Source organism: Pseudonaja textilis, chromosome 18 (assembly GCF_049901715.1).
Source record: "Pseudonaja textilis isolate UNSWEBS1 chromosome 18, rPseTex1.2, whole genome shotgun sequence".
In the NCBI taxonomy this organism is placed as follows: domain Eukaryota; kingdom Metazoa; phylum Chordata; class Lepidosauria; order Squamata; family Elapidae; genus Pseudonaja; species Pseudonaja textilis.
In genome coordinates this window covers 7,646,955-7,668,722 of record NC_142007.1, presented here as the reverse complement: position 1 = coordinate 7,668,722, position 21,768 = coordinate 7,646,955, and the positions used below count along the sequence as shown (strand labels likewise).

The 21,768-nt window shown below is 53.0% G+C and overlaps 1 protein-coding gene across 1 annotated transcript in view; it reads left to right on the top strand.

The window, feature by feature from the left end:
- Positions 1-21,768, top strand: part of UBR4 (ubiquitin protein ligase E3 component n-recognin 4) — a 128,616-nt gene that overhangs the window by 86,746 nt on the left and 20,102 nt on the right. The window contains 19 exon segments of the mRNA XM_087914818.1: positions 583-670; positions 1,137-1,330; positions 2,853-3,092; positions 3,298-3,436; positions 4,285-4,410; positions 4,505-4,633; positions 5,121-5,464; positions 7,275-7,365; positions 7,604-7,688; positions 8,322-8,449; positions 8,574-8,703; positions 9,456-9,613; positions 10,187-10,296; positions 10,428-10,569; positions 10,919-11,000; positions 11,133-11,306; positions 13,003-13,124; positions 14,179-14,376; positions 14,921-15,001. Coding sequence (XP_087770944.1) covers positions 583-670; positions 1,137-1,330; positions 2,853-3,092; positions 3,298-3,436; positions 4,285-4,410; positions 4,505-4,633; positions 5,121-5,464; positions 7,275-7,365; positions 7,604-7,688; positions 8,322-8,449; positions 8,574-8,703; positions 9,456-9,613; positions 10,187-10,296; positions 10,428-10,569; positions 10,919-11,000; positions 11,133-11,306; positions 13,003-13,124; positions 14,179-14,376; positions 14,921-15,001 — 2,761 coding nt within the window.

The window sequence follows — 21,768 nt, the reverse complement described above, 5'->3', positions numbered from 1 at the left end:
GGCACGTTCAGAGCCCCCGGGGGGGGCACAGGTGGGGTGGTGGGGATGAGGGTGCTTCTTGTTGGGAGGTGAGAGGGGGGCACTTGGCTGGCTGCCCAAATTAACTTCACAGTGCCTGGACATTCATAATCTTTTAACAACCCCATAATCCCTCACGGGGTGGAATCTTGGGGAGCTGAGTGTTTACTGGCCGGATACCCTTCCTGTTGTCAGTGCGGAGTTTTGTTCAGCAGTTATATTCTCACCGTGCCCAGAGAGAGAAATACCTGCCTGTACCTAGGATTGAACTCATAGCCTCCCGGTTGTGAGCTCCACCTCTAGGCCATTGCACCATTCAGTGTGCTGTGCCCAGAAATGGTTCCAGGTTCATTCTAAGCAGCCCCTTTTTTAGCGTGTGACCCAAAGGAGACATCGTGGGTTGCCGTACTTAACTCTATTTCATGCATGGCGAGGAAATGAAATTCAGGGGGGTGTTTTTTGCGCTGGTCCTGCTTGGGAATTAGAAGGGAAAAGCGGGCAGCCAGCTGGGACTTTGACCCTGAGCAGACTAAATCAGCTGCCTTCCTCTTCCCCTCATTCCAGCACCCTGTCTGGCCTGGTGGAGTTTGACGGCTACTATTTAGAGAGTGACCCCTGCCTCGTTTGCAACAACCCTGAAGTGCCTTTCTGCGTAAGTGATCCCTCCCCTCTCCCTGTGCTTTCCAGCCCGGCCGGGCCTCTTGGGGTCAACTCGTAAAGCATTCCCGGCTTGCTTTTGAGGTGCCATAAGAAGGAGCGGAGGGAGATCTGGCGGAGCAGTTCAGTTGCTATGAGCAGAAGCACATTCCGCGCACACCTTTCTCCAGATTGTGTCCCAGGTTACCAGAGACAACTGGAGACCGCCGGGAAAGTGCTCTTATTGGAGAATGTGATTTATGACACACCCTGGGAGGAGGGGGGAAACAGGGTCATAGGTGGGCAGTACATTACGCAGGGCAGAGCCAAAAGGGCGGACATGTTGTTCCCCAATAAATAATTGGGATTTCTTTTGAAACTTGGCTCGAGGCTCATGAATTAATTAACATCCCTCGGGACCCTAACACTCGGCCTCTTCCAGCCCATCTCTCTCTTCTCCCTCTCTCTCCCTTTTCTCTTAGTACATCAAGCTCTCCTCCATCAAGGTGGACACCCGCTACACCACCACCCAGCAGGTGGTCAAGCTGATTGGCAGCCACACCATCAGCAAAGTGACGGTCAAGATCGGAGACCTGAAGCGCACCAAGATGGTCCGGACCATCAACCTCTACTACAACAACCGGACCGTGCAGGCCATCGTGGAGCTGAAGAACAAGTAAGGAGGCACCAGCAGTGGGACCCTGACCTGTTCCATTACTGGTTCGTTGATTGCGCGTGTGCGCACCTCATGCACGTGCACCCTGACGCGCTCTTGCAGCTTTCCACACACCAGCTGAGGCACGCAGCAGTGGTGGGATTCAAAATTTTTTACTACCGGTTCTGTGGGCGTGGCTTGGTGGGCGTGGTGTGGCTTGGTGGGCGTGGCAGGGGAAGGATATACTGCCAAATCCTCCTTCCCTCCCCACCCCACTAACCTGCTTTCCAGCTCCGTTCTCCTGGGCAGGGCAACCCAAGAAGACCCAGCCGATCAGCTGGGACTCAATGGGAGGCAGAGAAGAGATATGGGGTTGGCGGGGCCAGTCAGAGGCGGGATTGGCCGGTTCTCCGAACGACTCAAAATGTCCGCTCCCTGTTCTCCAGAACTGGTGAATACCACCTCTGGCCTGCAGTGCCAATCAGCTGAGAGGGTAAAGAAGAGAAAGGGGCCGGTGGGGGGGCCGATCCTGCGCTTTTCTCTTCTTTCTGCTCTCAGCTGAGGATCAGGGTCTTTTGCTACCGGTTCTGGTGAACTGGGCTGAACCAGTAGCGTACAACCAGTGGGATGCACCAAAGTCACAAGAGGCGGCACAGAGTCTCCAGCTGGTTTTAATTATCCTTCACACTTGTCTTTAGAAGTTTTAGGTTCAAGTCTTGTTTTCAATTTTTTTCCTTTTAACTTTGAACACCACCATGAGTCCCTTCGTGAGGGAAAATGGGTGGTTTCTAAAAGAGAGAAAGAGAGGGATATAGATATGGATTATAGATGGATAATGGATAGATTGATAGATATAGATGATTAGATAGATAACGGATGGATATAGATAGATAGATAGATAGATAGATAGATAGATAGATATAATAAGAGAAATAGAAATTGATAAACATAATAAAAATACAGATAGATAATAGAAGATAGATAGAAATAGATGATGATAGATATAGATGTTGGATGGATGGATGGATAGATAGATAAGATAGAAATAGAAATAAACATAATAGAAATATAGATAGGTAATAGAAGAGGTAGAAATAGATGATGATATAGATGTTGGATGGATAGATAAGATAGAAATAGAAATAGATAAATATAATAGAAATATAGATAGATAATAGATGATCGTTATAGATGATAGGATAGAGATAGATGTTGGATGGATAGATAGAGATATGGGTGATAGATAAAGCAGACAGCCATGCTCCTCAGCCACAGGCTCAGTCTTTCTCCTGGATGTTTCTTTTCTGGTTTTGGCAAAGCTCCCTTGGAGCCTTCATGGCTCCGTTCATTCACTGCTGCTGGGTGAATCAATTCTTTATCTCTCTCGGTTCACCTCTTTTATTTTCAGCGTGAGAGGTAGCAGGAATGCTTAGTTTTCCCGGGAATGGAGCCGAACAGCGGAACTGGACTTCTGTGCCTGGTTCTCATGGTTGGCCTCTCTCCCCACCCCCCCCACCCCGCCCCCTGCATTTGCCATCTTTAGGCCGGCCCGCTGGCACAAAGCCAAGAAGGTCCAGCTGACCCCCGGCCAGACGGAGGTGAAGATCGATCTTCCGCTGCCCATTGTGGCGTCCAACCTGATGATCGAGTTTGCCGACTTCTACGAGAACTACCAGGCCTCCACGGAAACCTTGCAGTGCCCCCGATGCAGCGCCTCGGTCCCCGCCAACCCTGGAGTCTGCGGAAACTGCGGAGAGAACGTCTACCAGTGCCACAAGTGCCGGTGGGTGAGCTTTGCCCCCCACCTCCAGGGGTTCCAGGATGGAGGAAGGGGCGCCCTTGGGGTGACACCCCCACACCTGACACAGCGGCAGAAATCTTGGGGCTCTTCTGGTCTGGTCCTAGAAGGAGATTTGGGTTTTTCCATCTCTTCGGGAGGGGGCAGCGATAATGAGATTTCAGCAGGGCCCCTCGGTGTTGACTCCCAGGTCGATCAACTACGACGAGAAGGACCCCTTCCTCTGCAATGCCTGCGGCTTCTGCAAGTACGCCCGCTTTGATTTCATGCTGTTCGCCAAGCCGTGCTGTGCTGTGGACCCCATCGAGAACGAAGAGGACCGGAAAAAGGTCAGGGTCAGCAGGAGGAGGAGGAGGAGGAGGAAGAAAAAGAGGATCAGAGGAAGAGGATGGGAGGAGGAGGGGGAGAGGGAGGAAGAGGAAGGAAGAGAAGGAAGACGAGTGGTAGTTGTGGTGGAGGAGGAGGGGGGGAAAGAGAAGGGGAAGGAGGGAGATTTTGCTGCCTCGCTTCCCCCAGAAAACCGATTGTCCTTCTTTAGAAGATCTGTTCCACCCCCAACACAGTACAGTTAATCCTTGGCTTTACAAAAGCCCGTTTAGTGACCATTCAGAGTTACAGCGGCATTGAAAAAAGTGACTTAGGACCTTTTTTTCAACATTTTTCATGCCTTACCCGAAACTTGGGGTCGTGCTCAAACTGGGAGTGACCTACTGCCTGGTTTGGATCGGAAAAAGAGCTTGGCCCCTGGGCCGGGCATTGGAGTGAGCCAGAGAGCCTCCGTTCACTGCCTGGGAGCAGGTCGCGCCTTCCCCACAAGCTTTATTACCCAGAGCAGGGATCAGCAACCTTGAACACTCCCAAGAGCTACAAAGGTCCTAACCGGAAGCTCCCCACTCAGTTCTGGAGCTGACCCGACGTCTGGTTCCCCCCACTATAGAGTCTCTTCCTAGCACGGCATTCTTTTTTCCTCTACCTGTCCTAACCGAAAGCCCTATCACTCGTGGAGCCGAGAGGGAGGAAAGGGCCACATGTGGCTCCAGAGCCGCAGGTTGCTGACCCTTGACGGGAGAGACGTTGGCGGGAATGTTGCTGTCCCCCCAAAGCCTTGGGAGCCCAGGGTTGTTTAGTTAAGCCAACACATAATCGGGGCGCCGTGGCGTTTTTTTTCACCCGCCAGGCTGTGACCAACATCAACACCCTCCTGGACAAGGCCGACCGGGTGTACCACCAGCTGATGGGCCACCGACCCCAGTTGGAGAACCTGCTGTGCAAAGTGAACGAGGCAGCGCCCGAAAAGCCGCAGGTAGCGAGAGGCGGAGAGGCCGCCCTGTGTGGACTCCGGGCAAGGCGAGGCGAAGCCACCCTGGCCTGACTTTTTCTTCTCCTTCCCGTGCCAGGATGACTCCGGGGGCAGCGGAGGCCTCAGCTCCACCTCAGCCAGCGTGAACAGGTACATCCTCCAGCTGGCACAAGAGTATTGTGGTGACTGCAAGAACTCCTTTGACGAGCTCTCCAAGATCATCCAGGTAATCCCTTCCATCGTCCGAGCAGAGTGGGACAGCGGCTGCCAGATTGCCCCTTGAACGGGCCTTGCTCTACCCCAGGCCACCAGAAACAGCTGGTGGATTCAGGCCAGGCGTAGGGCTGAATAGGGCTGCTAGTCCAGAGCTCCCCAACCTTTCCGGCTTTGCGGACAGGTGGAGGTGGAAGGGGTCATTCCACACAAGTGGTGGACAAGCGTCCGTGTGTGTGCAGCTCCGTTGGTGCGAGCCGTGGGCAAGCTCGGCCTCCACTCTTGCAAACGGAGTGCACGTATCTGCTCTTCTGTTGCTTCGGGCGGCCTGGTCCTGAACAGCTCATGACCCGTAGCGGGCCGCGGCAAAGGGGGTCGGGGACCCCGATGCTAGTCGGCCTTTGGCTGCTCTGGTGGAAGTTCAGCTCCTCGATCACCTGAGGCCGTGTTATGCCCCCACCCTGGCTCAGCCCCCTCTCTTCTCTAACCTCTCCCCACAGAAAGTGTTCGCCTCCCGGAAGGAGCTCCTAGAGTACGACCTCCAGCAGAGAGAAGCCGCCAGCAAGTCCTCCCGCTCAGCCGTCCAGCCCACCTTCACCGCCAGCCAGTACCGTGCCCTCTCAGTCTTGGGTTGCGGTCACACCTCCTCCACCAAATGCTATGGCTGCGCCTCGGCCGTCACCGAGCACTGCATCACGCTGCTCCGGGCTTTGGCCAGCAACGCCGCCATCCGCCACATCCTGGTCTCCCAGGGCCTCATCCGGGAGCTCTTCGACTACAACCTGCGCCGAGGGGCTGCCAGCATGCGGGAGGACGTCCGCCAGCTCATGTGCCTCCTCACCAGGTGGGCCTCGGCTAGCTGCCTCTCCTTCCCTCCTTCCTTTTGGCCCTTTGCCAAGGGCAGGTAACAACGGCACTCAGGCAGCCTCTTGCATTGGATCAGCTTTGCCTGTGGAGGACCTTGGGCCTTTGAACCTGCTCAGTACTGAAGATCAGTGTCAGACCTGCCCCGGTCTGATCCCTTAGGAAAGAAAGACCCTCGACTCCCATTTGGTTGAAGTGACGAATTCTTTTACTAAAAAATGCTAGCCGTAGTAAAATCAGGCTGGAACTAAATTTCCCACATGAAGAAGCTAGAAAGTTTTCCCCTTATCCCAGCCAGTTTGTCTTCACCGAATGATGAACTGCATAGGTGTTTGGGGTAGTCCGCATTCCAGTCTCAGAGGGCGCGACCACAAAGGGCTGGCGCAAGCCGGTTTCTTGCTTCCCTGGGTTCCTTCAAGCTGTCCTTCCCCCCCTCTCTCTATTTCCCATCACAACTCTACACATGTTCCTTGCCTATTTGTTCTTCCCGTGTCCTTCCCCACTCCGAGCCTTTGATGGCAGGATGCCGGCGAGGCGCCAAGGCGAAGATGGCAGACCTGACAATACGTTAAAGCTGATTTGAACTCAGAGGGACGTACTTAAAACATAGAACGATGGGGTTGGAAGGGACCTTGGAGGTCTTCTAGTCCAACCTTCTGTTTGAGGCTTCCAGACAAACGTCTGCCCAATCTCTTTTTGAGAACTGCCATTGATGGAGCATGGACAACTTCTGGAGATAAGCCGTCCCACGGATTCCTTGATCTGTCGGGAAATTTCTCCCTATTTCTCGGGAGATCTCACGGAGGGTTGAATCTCTCTTTGATAAGCTTCCATCCGTGACTTCTATCCCCTCTCTCCATCTTTCCATCCATCTACCTTCCATCTGTACTTCTTGACCCGCCCGTCAAGCACGGGGAAATCGGGAGATTCAGACCCATTCAAACGAGTATAAGGATTTACTGCGGGCTTAAGCTCTCTACAAGAAACCGGCCAACTAACAGTCCAGGGAAATGAGCGGGAGATGAGACAGGCATCCAAGGTGGGCGGGACTTGGGGCCATCCAGCTGTTTCTAGCAGCTAACACAACTGGCTAGTGAGCTTTCGTGTTCTCTCAGGAAGTGTTATTACAGGAGCCGGATATAAGAACTATTTGTGTATTTGTGTGCGTATGTGTTGGAGCTCCCTGTGACACTTTAAAGATGCTTTTTAAAAAAATTATTAAATTTTACGCTATTAAAAACAAATCATATATACAATTTTTTGCAGTAAGTTGTGGCATCAACTTTTCTGTATTCATTTATGCATACGTATATACATACGTACGTACGTACGTACATCATTTACATTTTGCATTGTCTTTTATTCCTGTTATCTAACCAAACATACCATTTTCCCAGACCATATTGAAATCTTTTTCTTCCTTCTCCTGCAATTCCATTGTAAGTTTATTCACTTCTGCAAAATCCATAATTTGTTTTTATAATCATATTATCTGTGGGACTACTCTCTAATTTCCAATTTGGGGCCTATGTTATTCCAGCTGCTGTCAATATATGTATTATTAGATAGTCAATATCTTTCTTGTAATCACCTCTAATGATATATTCCTAAGAAGAACATTTCAGGCGTCAGTTCTATTTTTAAACCAATTATTTCTTGCAACCGGATCCTGGTTTTTATTCCAAAATTTCTTTGCTTTCCAACACCACCACCACACGTGAGAGAAGGTGCCTGGTGCCTTCTGGCATTATCTAAAGATGCTTTTCTTTTATCCTCTTGTCTGCAACCAGAGACAACCCAGAAGCTACTCAGCAGATGAACGATCTCATCATCAGCAAAGTGTCCACAGCTCTGAAGGGCCACTGGGCCAATCCTGACCTGGTGAGCAGCACTGGCCATCCTCTTCCTCTCCCTCCCTCCCTCCCTTTCTGGTCGCCCCTTGGGCTGGGGCCTCCTCCGTAAAAGGGTCTTCCAGCCTTGGCACCCCAAGGCGGTCCTTTCCTTCTCCTGCCAAAGGGATGTTGAACCGGCCTCAACGTCTCCCTGGCCCCATCAGCAACCCGGGGAACATAGATACAACACCCCGTAACTCTGTCCTCCTCCCTCCCCGCCCTTGCAGGCCAGCAGCCTTCAGTACGAGATGTTGCTGCTGACGGACTCCATCTCCAAGGAGGACAGTTGCTGGGAATTGCGCCTCCGCTGTGGTGAGCCCTGGGAGGCCAGTTCTGGCGGGAAGTGCGGGTGGCAAAGGAGACGGAGAAGCGGGTGGGTGCTGCTGGGGGTTGGCAGGGGCTTGGGTGAGCCCCAAGCTAAGATTCTGTGCAGTTTGGAGAACCCCACCCCCCAATCCCACTCCTGGCTCCATCCCAGGAGCTCCCATGCAGCCCATTTTGGATGCAGGTAAGTTCAGGGCCCACGCAGAGTCTCGGGGAGGGCGAAAATCGGGCCTCCCAGAAGTTTGGGAAGGCTGGAAATGGGTCTGTTTCCAGCTTCCAGAGAGCCTCCGGAGCCCCAGGAGGCCATTTTCATCCTCCCGGAGTCTCGAGGAAAGCCTCAGGAGTCCAGGGACGGTAAAAACTCACACGCTCCGCCATGGTGTAGGAGGCCGAGTAGGCCCCACCCACCATGACCACGCCCACTCAGCTACCGAGCAGAGAACCTGTTGCTAAAATTTTTGAAGCCCACCCCTGGGGAGAAGGCCCAAAGAACCTGCTCCCACCCACCCCAGGGGAGGAGAGACGCCATCCCCGCTGGGACAGAAGTCAGCAGGGGAGGGAGAAATGTCGTTTCTGGAGTTTCTGGACCGATTCTGACTCCCCCCGTTGGTTTCTCCCCAGCCCTCAGCCTCTTCCTCATGGCCGTGAACATCAAGACCCCGGTGGTTGTGGAAAACATCACCCTGATGTGCCTACGGATCCTTCAGAAGCTGATCAAGCCCCCGGCACCCACCAGCAAGAAGAACAAGGTACCTGCCTGGCTTGTCTCCCTTCCCCCCCCCCATCCCCCATCCCAGCCTCAGGTGTGTGGGCGGCCGGTTATAGCAGCGATGTCCCGAGGGCTCTTCCAGACTCTCTTGTTGGGCTCCCCAGGACATGCCAGTGGACTCCCTGACCACGGTCAAGCCCTACAGCAACGAGATCCACGCCCAGGCCCAGCTGTGGCTCAAAAGGGATCCAAAGGCCGCCTACGAGGTGTGGAAGAAGTGCCTCCCTGCCAGAGGTGTGTGTTGTTGTGGCTCACGGGCAGCTGACAGAGCTGGCAACAGAGTTGGACAGTAGGGAGGAGGTTGGGGAGGAACCTGGGCCAGTCTTGGAGGCTGGGGAGGGCTCAGACGAGGGCTCTGCATCGTCGGAGGCAGGGATGGGGCCAGGGCAGGCTGGCAGTCATCGGCTGCCTTCCGGCTCAGACAGCGGGGGAGTTTCTGGAACCGGTTCCCTGCCTGCGTATGCACAGGGCTTCCAGAAGACAAGAACAGGTGAGAAAGCAGGGTCGACTCAGGAGTAAGGCCCCACCTCGGAGATGGTTGGCCTCTCCCATAGGACACAAAAGAGGAGCGAAGGGGATGTGAGCTTTTGCAGGAAGCAATTAGTTCGTCTGATCAATTCAAGCTTTGAAAAGTTCTGTTTGACTCTGTGTCACCTTTGGCCTTGCCCTGGCTCTCTGGCCGCATTCCAAGTGCAATGGGGTGTGTGTGTGTGTGTGTGTGTGTGTGTGTGTGTGTGTTTATCAACATTCCCCTGGAAGACTGTTTGTGAAGCCTTGCAGGCTGGGAATGGACGTAATTCACAGCCGTGGAAATAAAAGAGGCTTTGCCGGAACGAAGACCGTGTTTTATGCCGGTCAGAACCGTATGCCTCCCACCTCCCTTTGCTGGCTTCCGCCCGTAGCCGGGAGAGGAAAGGCCGAGGATGCTCAGCCTTGAGAAGGGCAGCCAATCCGCCCTGCAGCTCACTCCCATCGCCGTCTTTCAGGCCTCGACGCCAACGGGAAATCTCCCAGCCGAACGGAGCTCCGCCACCTCTACCTGACGGAGAAGTACGCCTGGAAGTGGAAGCAGTTCATGAGCAAGCGGGGGAAGAGGACCTGCCCCCTGGACCTCAAGCTGGGACACAACAATTGGCTGCGGCAGGTGAGACACACCACGCACGCATGGGGGTGGGGAGGAGGAGGAAGAAGAGGAGGAGGTGAAGGAGTGGAGGAAGAAGGAGAAGAGGAAAAAGGTGAAGGAGGAGAAAGAGGAGGTAGAGGAGGAGAGGAAGAAGGGGAAGGAGAAGGAAAAGGAAGAGGAGAAGAAGAGGAAGATGGAGGTGAGGAAGGAAAAGGAGAAGAAGATGAGGTGGAGAAGGGAAAGCCGAAGGAAAAGGAGAGGAAGAGGAAGGAGGAGGAGGAGTGGAAGAAGAAGAGGAGAAGAGGTAGAAGGGGAAGGAGAGGAAGGAGGAAGAGGAAGGAGGAGGAGGAGAGGAAGAGAGAAGGAAAAGGAAAAATGAAGGGAGGGGAAGGAAAAGGAGGAGAAAAAGAAGGAGGAGGAGAAGAGGAGGAAGGGGAGGGGGAGGAAGAAAGGCCAGGTGCTTGGAGAAGCCAGTGCCCAGAAGCAGAGCCATCCTGAGGGCCGGGGAAGAAGATTCTCCACGGAATGAGGCGGGATCCATGCCACGTGAGGGCCCAGGGGGCATCGCCTGCCTTCTCCTTCCCCCGTTTCCAGGTCTTGTTCACCCCAGCAACCCAAGCAGCCCGGCAGGCGGCTTGCACCATCGTGGAAGCCCTGGCCACCATCCCCAGCCGCAAGCAGCAAGTCCTTGACCTGCTGACCAGGTAAGGCCCAGGGCAGGTGAGGAAGGGGGGGGCCCTACTGCCCCCCTTCGGCTTTCTGACTTCTGGATGTCGTCGTTCTTCTCCTCCTCTTCCTCCTCCTCCTCCTCCTCCTCCTCCCTTCTTCCTGCCAGCTACCTGGACGAGCTGAGCGTGGCGGGAGAGTGTGCCGCAGAGTACCTGGCCCTCTACCAGAAGCTCATCAAGCCAGCCCGCTGGAAGGTCTACCTAGCAGCCAGGGGCGTCCTGCCTTATATCGGCAACCTGATCACCAAGGTACGGAGCCCTGTGGGAGGGGACTCCGGCCCTCTGGCTCCGTTTTGAAGCAGTAAAAAAAAACCCCCTCCCTGCTTTGGAATCTGGTTGATCCTCCAGAGGATTCATTGGCTCGTCCCAACAAAGGACAGCGGACGGGGAAGATGGGTAATGGAGTCTCAAAAGAGCTGGAAAAGCCACGGCTTGCTCCTTGAGACATTTAGCTCAGACTCTGGACGGTTAAAAGGAGCCCCTTTTTGGGGGGTGGGATGCTCAGCCTCCCTCGCTCCCAGGGGGCAGTTTTGGTCCGTCTTCCTTCCTTCCTGGCCATTCTGGGCCTCTTCAAGGCTGGACACCTCTCTTGTTCCAGGAAATCGCCCGTCTCCTGGCCCTGGAGGAAGCCACGCTCAGCACCGACCTGCAGCAGGGCTACGCTCTCAAGAGCATCACCGGTAGGACAGCCGCAAGGGATTCCCCCCACCCACCCCCCATGCCCACCCATCTCCCCTTGGGTTTCCCTGGGCTCTGGGCCCCCCGGCCAGCCCCCTGTGGCTCAGCGGCCATCCCTGCCCCTCTCCTGCCAGGCCTCCTGTCCTCCTTTGTGGAAGTTGAGTCCATCAAGCGCCACTTCAAGAGCCGGCTGGTGGGGACGGTGCTGAACGGCTACCTCTGCTTGCGGAAACTGGTGGTGCAGCGCACCAAGCTGATTGACGAGACCCAGGACATGTTGCTGGAGATGCTGGAAGACATGACCACAGGTAGATGGCGTGGGTGGGGGAGAGCCACCATTGGCTTGGTTCGGCCAGTGGGGGAAGAAGAAAGAAGAAGAGTCTGCCTAAGGAGCAATGTTCTCTCTACTTGAGATAGCAAGGGCCCTGAGACTTATATACCGCTTCACAGTGCCTTCACAGCCCTCTCTAAGCGCTTGACAGAGTCAGCCTCTTGCTTCCCCCAACAATCTGGGTCCTCGTTTTGCTCACCTCGGAAGGACAGAAGGCTGAGTCAGTCTTGAGCCGGTCAGGATCGAACTGCTGCCAGTGGGCCGAGTTTGCCCGCAATACTGCATTCTAACCAGTAGGAGGGAGGGTGGGAGGGAAGGTAGCAATAGCCCTTAGATTTATATACCACTTCCCAGTACTTCCCAGCCCTCTCTACACCGTTTACGGAGTCAGCCTCTCGCCCCCAATAATCTGGGTCCTCATTTTACTGACCTCGGAAGACTGGAAGGCTGAGTCGACCTTGAGCCAGTTGGTCAGGATTGAACTGCTGGCAGTGGGCAGAGTTAGCTTGCAATATTACATTCTAATCACTGGGAAGGAAGGAAGGAAGGAAGGAAGGAAGGAAGGAAGGAAGGATGAGGAAGGAAGGGGGAGAGAAAGGAAGGAGAGGAAAGGGGGAAGGAAGGAAGGAAGCAAGGAAGGAAGGAAAGAAGGAAGGAAGGAAGGAAGGATGGGCAAGATGAGGAAGAAAGGAGGGAAGGAAGGGAGAGAGAAAGGAAGGAGAGGAAAGGGGGAAGGAAGGAAGGAAGCAAGGAAGGAAGGAAAGAAGGAAGGAAGGAAGGAAGGAAGGATGGGCAAGATGAGGAAGAAAGGAGGGAAGGAAGGGGGAGAGAAAGGAAGGAGAGGAAAGGGGAAGGAAGGAAGGAAGGAAGCAAGGAAGGAAGGAAGGAAGGAAGGAAGGATGGGCAAGATGAGGAAGAAAGGAGGAAGGAAGGGGGAGAGAAAGGAAGGAGAGGAAAGGGGAAGGAGGGAAGGAAGGGGAGAGAAAGGAAGGAGAGGAAAGGGGGAAGGAGGGAAGGGGGAGAGAAAGGAAGGAGAGGAAAGGGGGAAGGAGGGAAGGAAGGGGGAGAGAAAGGAAGGAGAGGAAAGGGGGAAGGAGGGAAGGAAGGGGGAGAGAAAGGAAGGAGAGGAAAGGGGAAGGAAGGAAGGAAGGAAGGGCAAGATGAGGAAGAAAGGAGGGAAGGAAGGGGGAGAGAAAGGAAGGAGAGGGAGGGAGGGAGGAATAGCCCTTAGACTTAAATTCACAGTGCTTTACAGCACCCCTCTAAGAGATTTAGAGTCAGCCTCTTGACCCCCAACGATCTGGGTCCTCATTTTACCCGCCTCGGAAGGACGGAAGGCTGAGTCAACCTTGAGCCTGGTGAGATTTGAACTGCCAAATTACAGGCAGCCGGCAGTCAGCAGAAGTAGCCCTGCAGTGCCTCACTCTAACCACTGCACCACCGAGGCTCGTGTTTTTTTTTTTTTTTTTAACAAAAGGGAAAATCAACTTAGCTTCTTAGTTTTGGGAAAGAAGGCGTGTGGAGCTTCTTCTTTCCTTTGAGTGGGGTCTGATAGCCTCCCTGGCAAACCCTATCGGCCCATCCCAGGGAAGGAGCCACTTTGGGGAGCATACCCCCCCCAACCCCCCCCAGTGAGCCCCAGCCTCCTCCCTTCAAATCCAACTCGCCCACAGGCACGGAGTCGGAGACCAAGGCCTTCATGGCCGTCTGCATCGAAACCGCCAAGCGCTACAGCCTGGACGACTACCGGACGCCCGTCTTCATCTTCGAGAGGCTCTGCAGCATCATCTACCCGGTAAAGGGGGGGGGGACCTGGCCCTGATCCTGCCTGGCTGGGGGGGAGGTGAGAGCAGAGAGGCCAAAGAGGGTGTTTAACCAGTGGTGGGATTCAAAAATTTTTTACTGCCAGTTCTGCGGGCGTGGCTTGGTGGGCGTGGCAGGGGAAGGATACTGCAAAAGCCCAATTCCCTCCCCACTCCACTAACCTGCTTTCCAGCTCCGTTCTCCTGGGCAGGGCAACCAAAGAAGACCCAGCCAATCAGCTGGGACTCGATGGGAGGCAGAGAAGAGATGGGGTTGGTGGGGCCAGTCAGGGGTGGTACTTGACGGTTCTCTGAACCATTCAAAATTTCCGCTCCCTGTTCTCCAGAACCGGTCAGAACTGGCTGAAGGCCCCCTCTGTGTTTTAACTCAGCTCTCCCCTAAAGAATTTGGGGAGCCACTGCTTCAGCCCTTCGCTCTTTTCTCGTGACCCAGGAAGGGCCACGGGGCAGCAGGTCTGGGGGCTCTTGGCAACTCTCAGCCGTTGGTGGCAGCCAGCAGTCAGCAGAAGTAGCCCTGCAGTACTGCACTCCAACCCCTGCGCCACATGAAACTAGTCTGCTCTGAACTGAATTGGGACTGTTCCTCTCCTCTGCCTGGACTCTGCTGTTTAGTGTTGTACATTTACTCACCTGTTTATATTTATATAAAGAAGTTAACGATGCCACTGAATCAGGCGCCTGTGTTTTCTGGACTTGAATTTCTGCTGCAAACTCTTCATAAATTTGGGCCAACAACCAAATATTCTCAGTTAACCACAAGGGCAACTCCCAAAAGCCTATCGATATGTTTGGGCAGCAAAGAAGTGTGTGTGTTAAAATGCTTCCCTTATACCGGGGGTCTTCAAACTGACCGCTTGAAGACCTGTGGACTTCCACTCCCAGAATTCCTCCTCCAGTCATGTTAGCTCAGGAATTCTGGGAGTCCACAGGTCTTAAACTTGCCGAGTTTGAAGAACCCTTGTCTTATAACGTACCTTTGGGGGAAAAAAAAGACCATGGACTTTGCAAACTTCCCACCTCTCTCAGGAGGAGAACGAAGTGACGGAGTTCTTCGTCACGCTGGAGAAGGACCCTCAGCAAGAGGACTTCCTGCAGGGCCGGATGCCCGGGAACCCCTACAGCAGCAACGAGCCAGGAATCGGCCCGCTGATGAGGGACATCAAGAACAAGATCTGCCAGGACTGCGACTTGGTGGCTCTGCTGGAAGACGACAGCGGGATGGAGGTGAGGAGGCCGGGACCGAGCTGGAGCGGGTGGCCAGGCTTGGAAAGGGGTAGTGGTGAGATTTTATGCACACCCTCCTTCCTTTATGAAGCCTGGGGTTCACCGCGGTGGCTTTCTGTGCTTGGGGTAGAGCAATGATGGCTGTCCGAAATGCAATGTGCGCGCAGCCCCCTGCACAAGCACCGCAATCCCCCGTGTGCAGTGTGCGCCTCTGTGCATGCATGCGCCCCCGCCTCTCCTGCACACACATGTACGTCTCCCGTGTTCGTGTCAGCCCCGCGCACGTGGCAGATACCCAATCTTTGGCTGGCTGGGGTGTGTGTGTGTGCATGCACAGTGGATCAGTTCCGGGTGACAGCTCGTGTGCTGGCAAAAATGGCTCTGCGTGCCACTTCTGGCACGCATGCCATAGGTTTGCCATCATGGGGGTAGAGGGGTGCTTCCAAAAAGCAGCAGCCCTTCCCCATTTTAAAACCGACGTCCTCGTTCACCACCCCGCTGAGGGTTTTTTTTTTTTTTCCTTTCTTCCTCCTGTTTATTTCAGCTTCTGGTGAACAACAAGATCATCAGCTTGGATCTCCCGGTGGCCGAAGTGTACAAGAAAGTCTGGTGTCCGACAAACGAGGTGAGGGGTCCTTTCCTCCCTTCGGCCTCTCCCTTCCCTCTGCCCTGTCCAGGCCACCATCTTTCCCCCCCACCACACACAAGATTTCGCCCAAGGGTGGGATTCTACCAGTTCGCACCTATTCGCTAGAACCGGTTGTTAACGTTCTAAGCAGTTTGGAGAACCGGTTGTTAGAAGAAATTACTGGGCTAATCCTGCAAGGAAGGCAGGAAGGAAACATTCTGGGGTTGCTTACAGAAACTGCCTCTCCATTAACCCTTATTACATTCTTGGCAGGACCAGACTTCCTGTCTCAGGAACAGTTTTGTGGATCGGCGGGGAGGGGTTGGGGGAGGAGATGGCTCCATGTGAGCAGCGGCCACCTGCGTGCACATGCATCCCCATTTGTGTGAGCACATGTGCCCCTCATTTGCTCACACTCACCTGTTTGAGCAAATGGAGATAGAGTAGAGTAGAGTAGAATGGAATGGAATGGAATGGAATGGAGTAGAGTAGAGTAGAGTAGAGTAGAGTAGAGTAGAGTAGAGTAGAGTAGAGTAGAGTAGAGTAGAATAGAATAGAATAGAATAGAATAGAATAGAATAGAATAGAATAGAATAGAATAGAATAGAATAAACACAGTTGGAAGGGACCTTGGAGGTCTTCTAGTCCGACCCCCTGCTTAGGCAGGAAACCCTACACCACTTCAGACAAAGGGTTGTCCAACCTCTTTTTAAAAACTTCCAGTGTTGGAGCATTCACAGCTTCTAGATGCAAGTTGTTCCACTGATTAATTGTTCTAACTCTCAGGAAATTCCTCCTTGGTTCTAAGTTGCTTCTCTCCCTGATTAGTTTCCATCCATTTATTGCTCCTTGTCCTGCCTTCTCAGGTGCTTTGCAGAATAGCTTGACTGCCTCTTCTTTGGGGCAACCCCTGAGATGTTGGAAGACTGCTATCCTGTCTCCCCTGGTCCTTCTTTTCATCAAACTAGACATACCCAGTTCCTGCAACCGTTCTTCCTATGTTTTAGCCTCCTAATCCTCTTTGTTGCTCTTCTCTGCACTCTTTCTAGACTCTCAACCTCTTTTTTTACATCATGGCGACCAAAACTGAATGCGGTCTTCCAAGGGCGGCCTTACCTTATAAAGTTATATTATTAGGAACACTTCACGTGATCTTGATTCTATCCCTCTGTTTCTGCAGCCTAGAACCGCGTTGGCTTTTTTGGCAGCTGCTGCACACGGCTGGCTCAGATTTAAGTGGTTGTCCACTAGGACTCCAAGGTCTCTCTCACCGTTACTACTATTGAGCAAGGTGCCACCTAGGCTGTACCTGTGGCATTTTGGTTTTTCTTGCCTAAATGTAGAATCTTACTTTTTTCACCCTTGAATTTTGTTAGATAGCGCCCAATGTTCAAGTCTGTCAAGATCCTTCTGTGCCTTAAGCCTTTATCTTCTGGAGTGTGGGCTGCCACAGATGTGCCTGAGCTCACTCTCCTGCCGTTCCCGTGACCCGGTTCCAAACGTCTCACGGCCCCGGGGGTGAGCCCTGACCCGTGTATCAGGGGATCCCTGGCCTAGCAAACCTATGGATGAAGGGCCACCTTCGTTTATCGGAAAAATTTTAAAAATCATTTCAGGGAAATTTCGGCTGACCAAAATCCCCACTGAGCGGAGCAACCTTGAAACAAACCTCTTTTTTCCATCTTTAATTCCTTCAGCCTCCTTCCCCTTCCTCCTCCTCCTCCTCTTCTTCCTCTCTTCCCCTTTTCTTCCTCCTCCTCCTCCTCTTCTTCCTCCTCCTCCTCCTCTTCTTCCTCCTCCTCCTCCTCCCTCCTCCCATCTCCTCCTCCTCTTCTTCCTCTCCTTCCCCTTCTCCTTCCTCCTCCTCCTCTTCCTCCTCTTCTTCTTCCTCTCCTTCCCCTTCTCCTTCCCCCTTCTCTTCCTCCTCCTCCTCCTCCTCTTCTCCCCCCTCCTCCTCCTCTTCTTCCTCTCCTTCCCCTTCTCCTTCCTCCTCCTCCTCTTCTTCTTCTTCTTCTCTTTCCCCTTCTCCTCTTCCTCCTCTTCCTCCTCCTCCTCTTCTTCCTCTCCTTCCCCTTCTCCTTCCTCCTCTTCCTCCTCTTCTTCTTCCTCTCCTTCCCCTTCTCCTTCCCCTTCTCTTCCTCCTCCTCCTCCTCTTCTTTCCTCTTCCTCCTCCTCCTCTTCTTCCCCCTCCTCTTCTTCCTCTCCTTCCCCCTTCTCCTTCCTCCTCCTCCCCCTCTTCCTCCTCCTCCTCCCCTTCTCCTTTTTTTGTTTCCCCGCAATCCTCCTAATGCCGCTTAGCCCGTTGTGTGATGGGCCCATCTAGGTATGTCAGGAGAGAGTTACGGGCCCATTAGGAAGCCTTAGCTAAGACGGCCTTCCTGGGCAATAAACAGGATCCGGGGATTGATTTTATCCCAGGGAAGAGAAAAGGGGTCCGCGTCTGTGTGCTATCAAAAATTCAAAAATACCTTTGTAGGCGAGCATTTTCGGGAGGGGATTAGAAGTCTTGATATCTTTGCTTTTAACTCCCGGTGCCAAACTTTGGGTATTATCCCCCAGAAAGCCTCTAGGAATGAATATGTTAAAATAACCCTGCCTTGTCATCTGAGTTCAAAAGAATCTCATGCTTGTCGGGAAAGCAGCAGGGAGATTAATTCATTCAGACGCGTGTCTCCAAATGGCCTCGGCTTTGAATGCGGTGACAGTTTTTTGAACAAAAGCCTGCATTTTTTTTTTCCATCACGGAGCCCCGTAAAACAGACGGGAACTGAGAAGGGATTCTGGTCCCCTTTGATTTCCCCCCTCCTGTAGGGCCCGGAGAGGCAGCAGAGGGGAGGACCCTGGGCAGTCCTTAACTTACAACGGTTTGTTTAGCGACTGTTCGAAGTTTACAACGAGGCCGGGGGGAAAAATGCAATTTAATGACTGCTGCGGCATTCGGCTGAGCCAAATTCACACGCTTGGCAGCCGACTCACATTTATGGTGGCTGCTGGTATCCCTTCTTAGTGACCTTCTGTCGAGTGAAGGCCAAGTGACTTAACTCAACCACTGCGGCGATTCACTTAACAGCTCTGCCAAGAAGGGTCATAAAACGGGGCCAAATTCGCTTAGCCAATGCCCTGCTTAGCAACAGGAAATGTTGGGCCCCACTGCGGTCGTAAGTCGAGGACTGCCTGCATGTCCCAGGCTGCTTTTCCACTTAGCTAAGGCCATTGGCGGTTTTCTTCAATAGACGCCACCCTTAAGTTTCGGTTGCAAGTACTCCTCGACGTATAAGCCCGATTTCCGTTGCTAAGCAAGGAGGTCGTTAAGTGAGCCACACTTGATTTTACCACCCACCCCCGCCATGGCTGTTAAGCAGATGTCAGAGTTCCAAGTACAGTGGAGCAATCCGTTTCAGGATTTCGGACATGACCTGATTTGGTCGCGAATAGAAGTGAGATGTCAACGTTCCAGAAAACCTCCACTCCAACCAATAACACTGGGACAGACAAACAAAAGTTCTGTTTTGAGAGTAACAGGCACATCTGGAGTCCCATTGTTTCCTTGCAATAAGTAAAACATTACAAATCCACCCCCTGCACCCATCACCGCAACACATGCCCCAATCGCCATCCATCCCAACTTGAGACTTCCCCCTCACCCAGGTGCAGAAACAACATGACCTTGACTTAGAAAAAGAATGTTGTTATGTCTTAACGGCATACACTCCAAGAAGTTCCCCCCTCCCATTTTCCCAGGCTCAAAATGTGGCAGTGTGCGAGCATCTGGTCTCAATATGGCTTCCAAAGCTGACATGAGACTGCGCATGCGCAGCTTACAATTCTGCGCATGCCTGCAAGGGGAAATCGCTGCGGGAGAGAAATGGCCGCGGCCGTACTGTTCGGCAGCCAACGATCTGTTCACAACCAGAAGCAACGCTTTCCCCAAATTTTTGGTCCTCACCCAATTTGGTCGTGATCAGAAGCTTTCACTGAGGTTCCACTATAACACATCCCATTCAGTAAGAAGTCCAAGGCAGGCAAATTCCTCAAAGAACATTTTTATTAGGACATATCAAATTGGCACATTCCTGGTGGAAAACCGGCTCTTAAGTTCCCACCAATTAAAAGTAAAACTTTATCCCGTCCCCTCAGAGTCTCCAGTCCCAGGGTCCAATCAGCATCCAGCCCAGTTGCTAGGTGACCTCGGACTCCACCCTTCGGACACCTGCACCAACGTCCTTGATTCCCAGGGAAAGCATTTCATTTCGGCTATGGCTCCACAGCTAATCTCTCTCTACAAACACACACACACACACACACACACACACCTCCCTGGCCCCCTTCGTTCCAGGCTATGTTGGCCCTGAAGCTGTGAGAAGACAAACCCTCCCTCGAAAGCTACAAAAAAGGAAAACGGCTGCAGTTCAGTCAACTTCAGGGTTGGCAGCAGATCACTGCGGGATGTTAAGTGAATCATACGGTCGTTGAGTGAACCTGGTCCCCCACCCCTTAACTCTGCTTGTGTGAAACTGGATGGGAGAAAAATCCCAGGGGGCATTCATGGGATCCTGGGAAGGCGCAGCCGTCACAAATACATCGGACAAGTAACTCTGACTGTGATACACTCTCATTGCTGTGACAGTTGTGACTGCCCTCTTGACTTTGAGCCACTTTAAACAAACGGCGCCCGCGGACTCCTGCAGGGGGGCCACAGAGAGTTGGGCAGAGCAAATAGGGATGACCAAGGCTGGATAACCCTGAGAAGAGGTTCCTTTTTGCCAGAAGCTGCGATATTATTTGGTTGTTGATGCAAAGCCAGATAGTAGTAGTCGTAATGATAACGATAACAACAACAAGAATAATACACAATCGTTTAAAAGCATTCCTGGTTAATCCATTAAATCTTAAGAAAATAATTTTTCCCGCTGGAATAACAGTGGAAAGCTCCTGGCAACGATGGGCTGCGGCTATCTTCAATTCTGGTTGCAGAATGGACCCTTTGGTTTTTTTTTTACGGGCTCACACACAGGGCCTTGTGTGAGTGAGGGCCACACAAAACACTCAAGCCACAAGCTGTCTCGTCCTGGCCTGCTTTGGAGTTTCCCTCTTAACTAACAGGGGAACGTGCGAACAGAGGCTGGGCGGCTTCTGCTGCCCTGTAAAAGTCTCTTCCGTTCAGAATCGGCACCGTCCTCTGACTTCACAACAGCTTGCTTCATCTCCGGATGCCCATAGCTGGCAAGAACGGGTGCTTCCCCCCACAGCAAAACTTTGGGGTGTGCTGTTGGTTTTAAAAGCTGGCCTTAACAACCCCTTGTCCCTTGTGGGGCAAGTTGTAAAGAGTTTGCGGACAAGAGAGCCAACCCAGAGACCCTCTTCTCCAAAGCACCTGGTAGCCGAACCAGAAGCAATGGACGGATAGGACCGCTGGATGAAAGCCGTAGCAAGGCCAGACCTTGAAGGCCTGCGTTCTCTTTTGGTTCCCCACATTACAAAACAGATGTGGAGGCTTTAGGGAAAAGCGGAGAGAAAGAGCAGCTAAGATGATTAAAGGCCTGGAGATTAAAAGACACGAAGACCGGTTGCAGGATTTGAGTTTGGCTCGTCGAGAGAAACGAAGGACTAGCGGGGACAGGATAGCAATATTTCAGTATTTGAGGGGCGGCCGCAAAGAGGAGGGGGTGCATTTATTTTCCAAAGCAGCAGAGGACAGGAGGAGAAGGAACAAGGGATGGAAACCGATCAAGGAGAGAGAGAAGCCACCTGGAATTGAGGAGAAACGTCTTCCTAACAGTGAGGACGATTAACCAGTGGGACAGCTGGACACCAGAAATAGTGGCTGCTCCATCACAGGTGGTTTTTAAGAAGAGACCGGACAGTCCACTTGTCTGAGATGGTATAGGTTCTTGGGCTGGACTAGAAGACCTCCAAGGTCCCTTCCAACTCTGTTATTCTGTTATTCTCAGAAGTCTGAACAGCAGGGCGCCTCGCAAACCCCAGAGGTTTCCCCTCCCCATCCGTTCTCTCCCTCTTACCTTACTAGAAAGGAGCAGTGGCTCCCCCAAAAGTCTCCATCCAGGCCCATGGTTTTTTTCCCTTCTTCCTCTCCTTGCCTTTGACCGGCTCTCTCTTCACGGTGGCTGCTGCTGCTGCTGCGGCTGCTCCAGAGACCCCGATTTCCCCTTGGGGCTTCCCCAGCTGCGCTCAAAATCTCCTCTTGACATTAAGCGCCGGCTTATTCGACGCCGGGCTTAGCGGCTGCCTTCCTTGACAGGTTCTCTTGACTCTTCCGGCTTTGCCCCCTCCAATAAAGTCTCGATGGAACGGCACTCTCTTCCCCCCACCCACCCACTTCCCTGGCCCCCTATTCTTTTCCCTTCCCCGTTCAGACCTCAAGGATCTTAAAAGGGGAGCTCGCCCTCTGTGTCTGGGGCCCTGGACTTGAAAGAGGCGCGCTTTGTCTCCGTGGGGGAAGCTGTTAGAACGTGGCCTTCCCCGGGCCTTGCCACTTTCCTAATACCCAGTTTGGCTCAAAAAGCTTATTAAATTGTCACTTTCCTTCCCAGCCACCTACCCACCCCTGTTTCCTTCTCATCAGTAGATTTCTCTCTCCCTCCTTCTCTCTGCCCTTCTTTTGAAGGTGCCAATCCAATTAACCTGTCACACGTCCCCCTTCTGTGCCTTTCCTTTCGTTTCGGAGAGCCAAGCTTGCCCTGCGTGGAAAAGTCTCTTTTGGTTTCTGTTGGGTGAAGCGGAAGAGAAAAGGCAACAGATCCAGA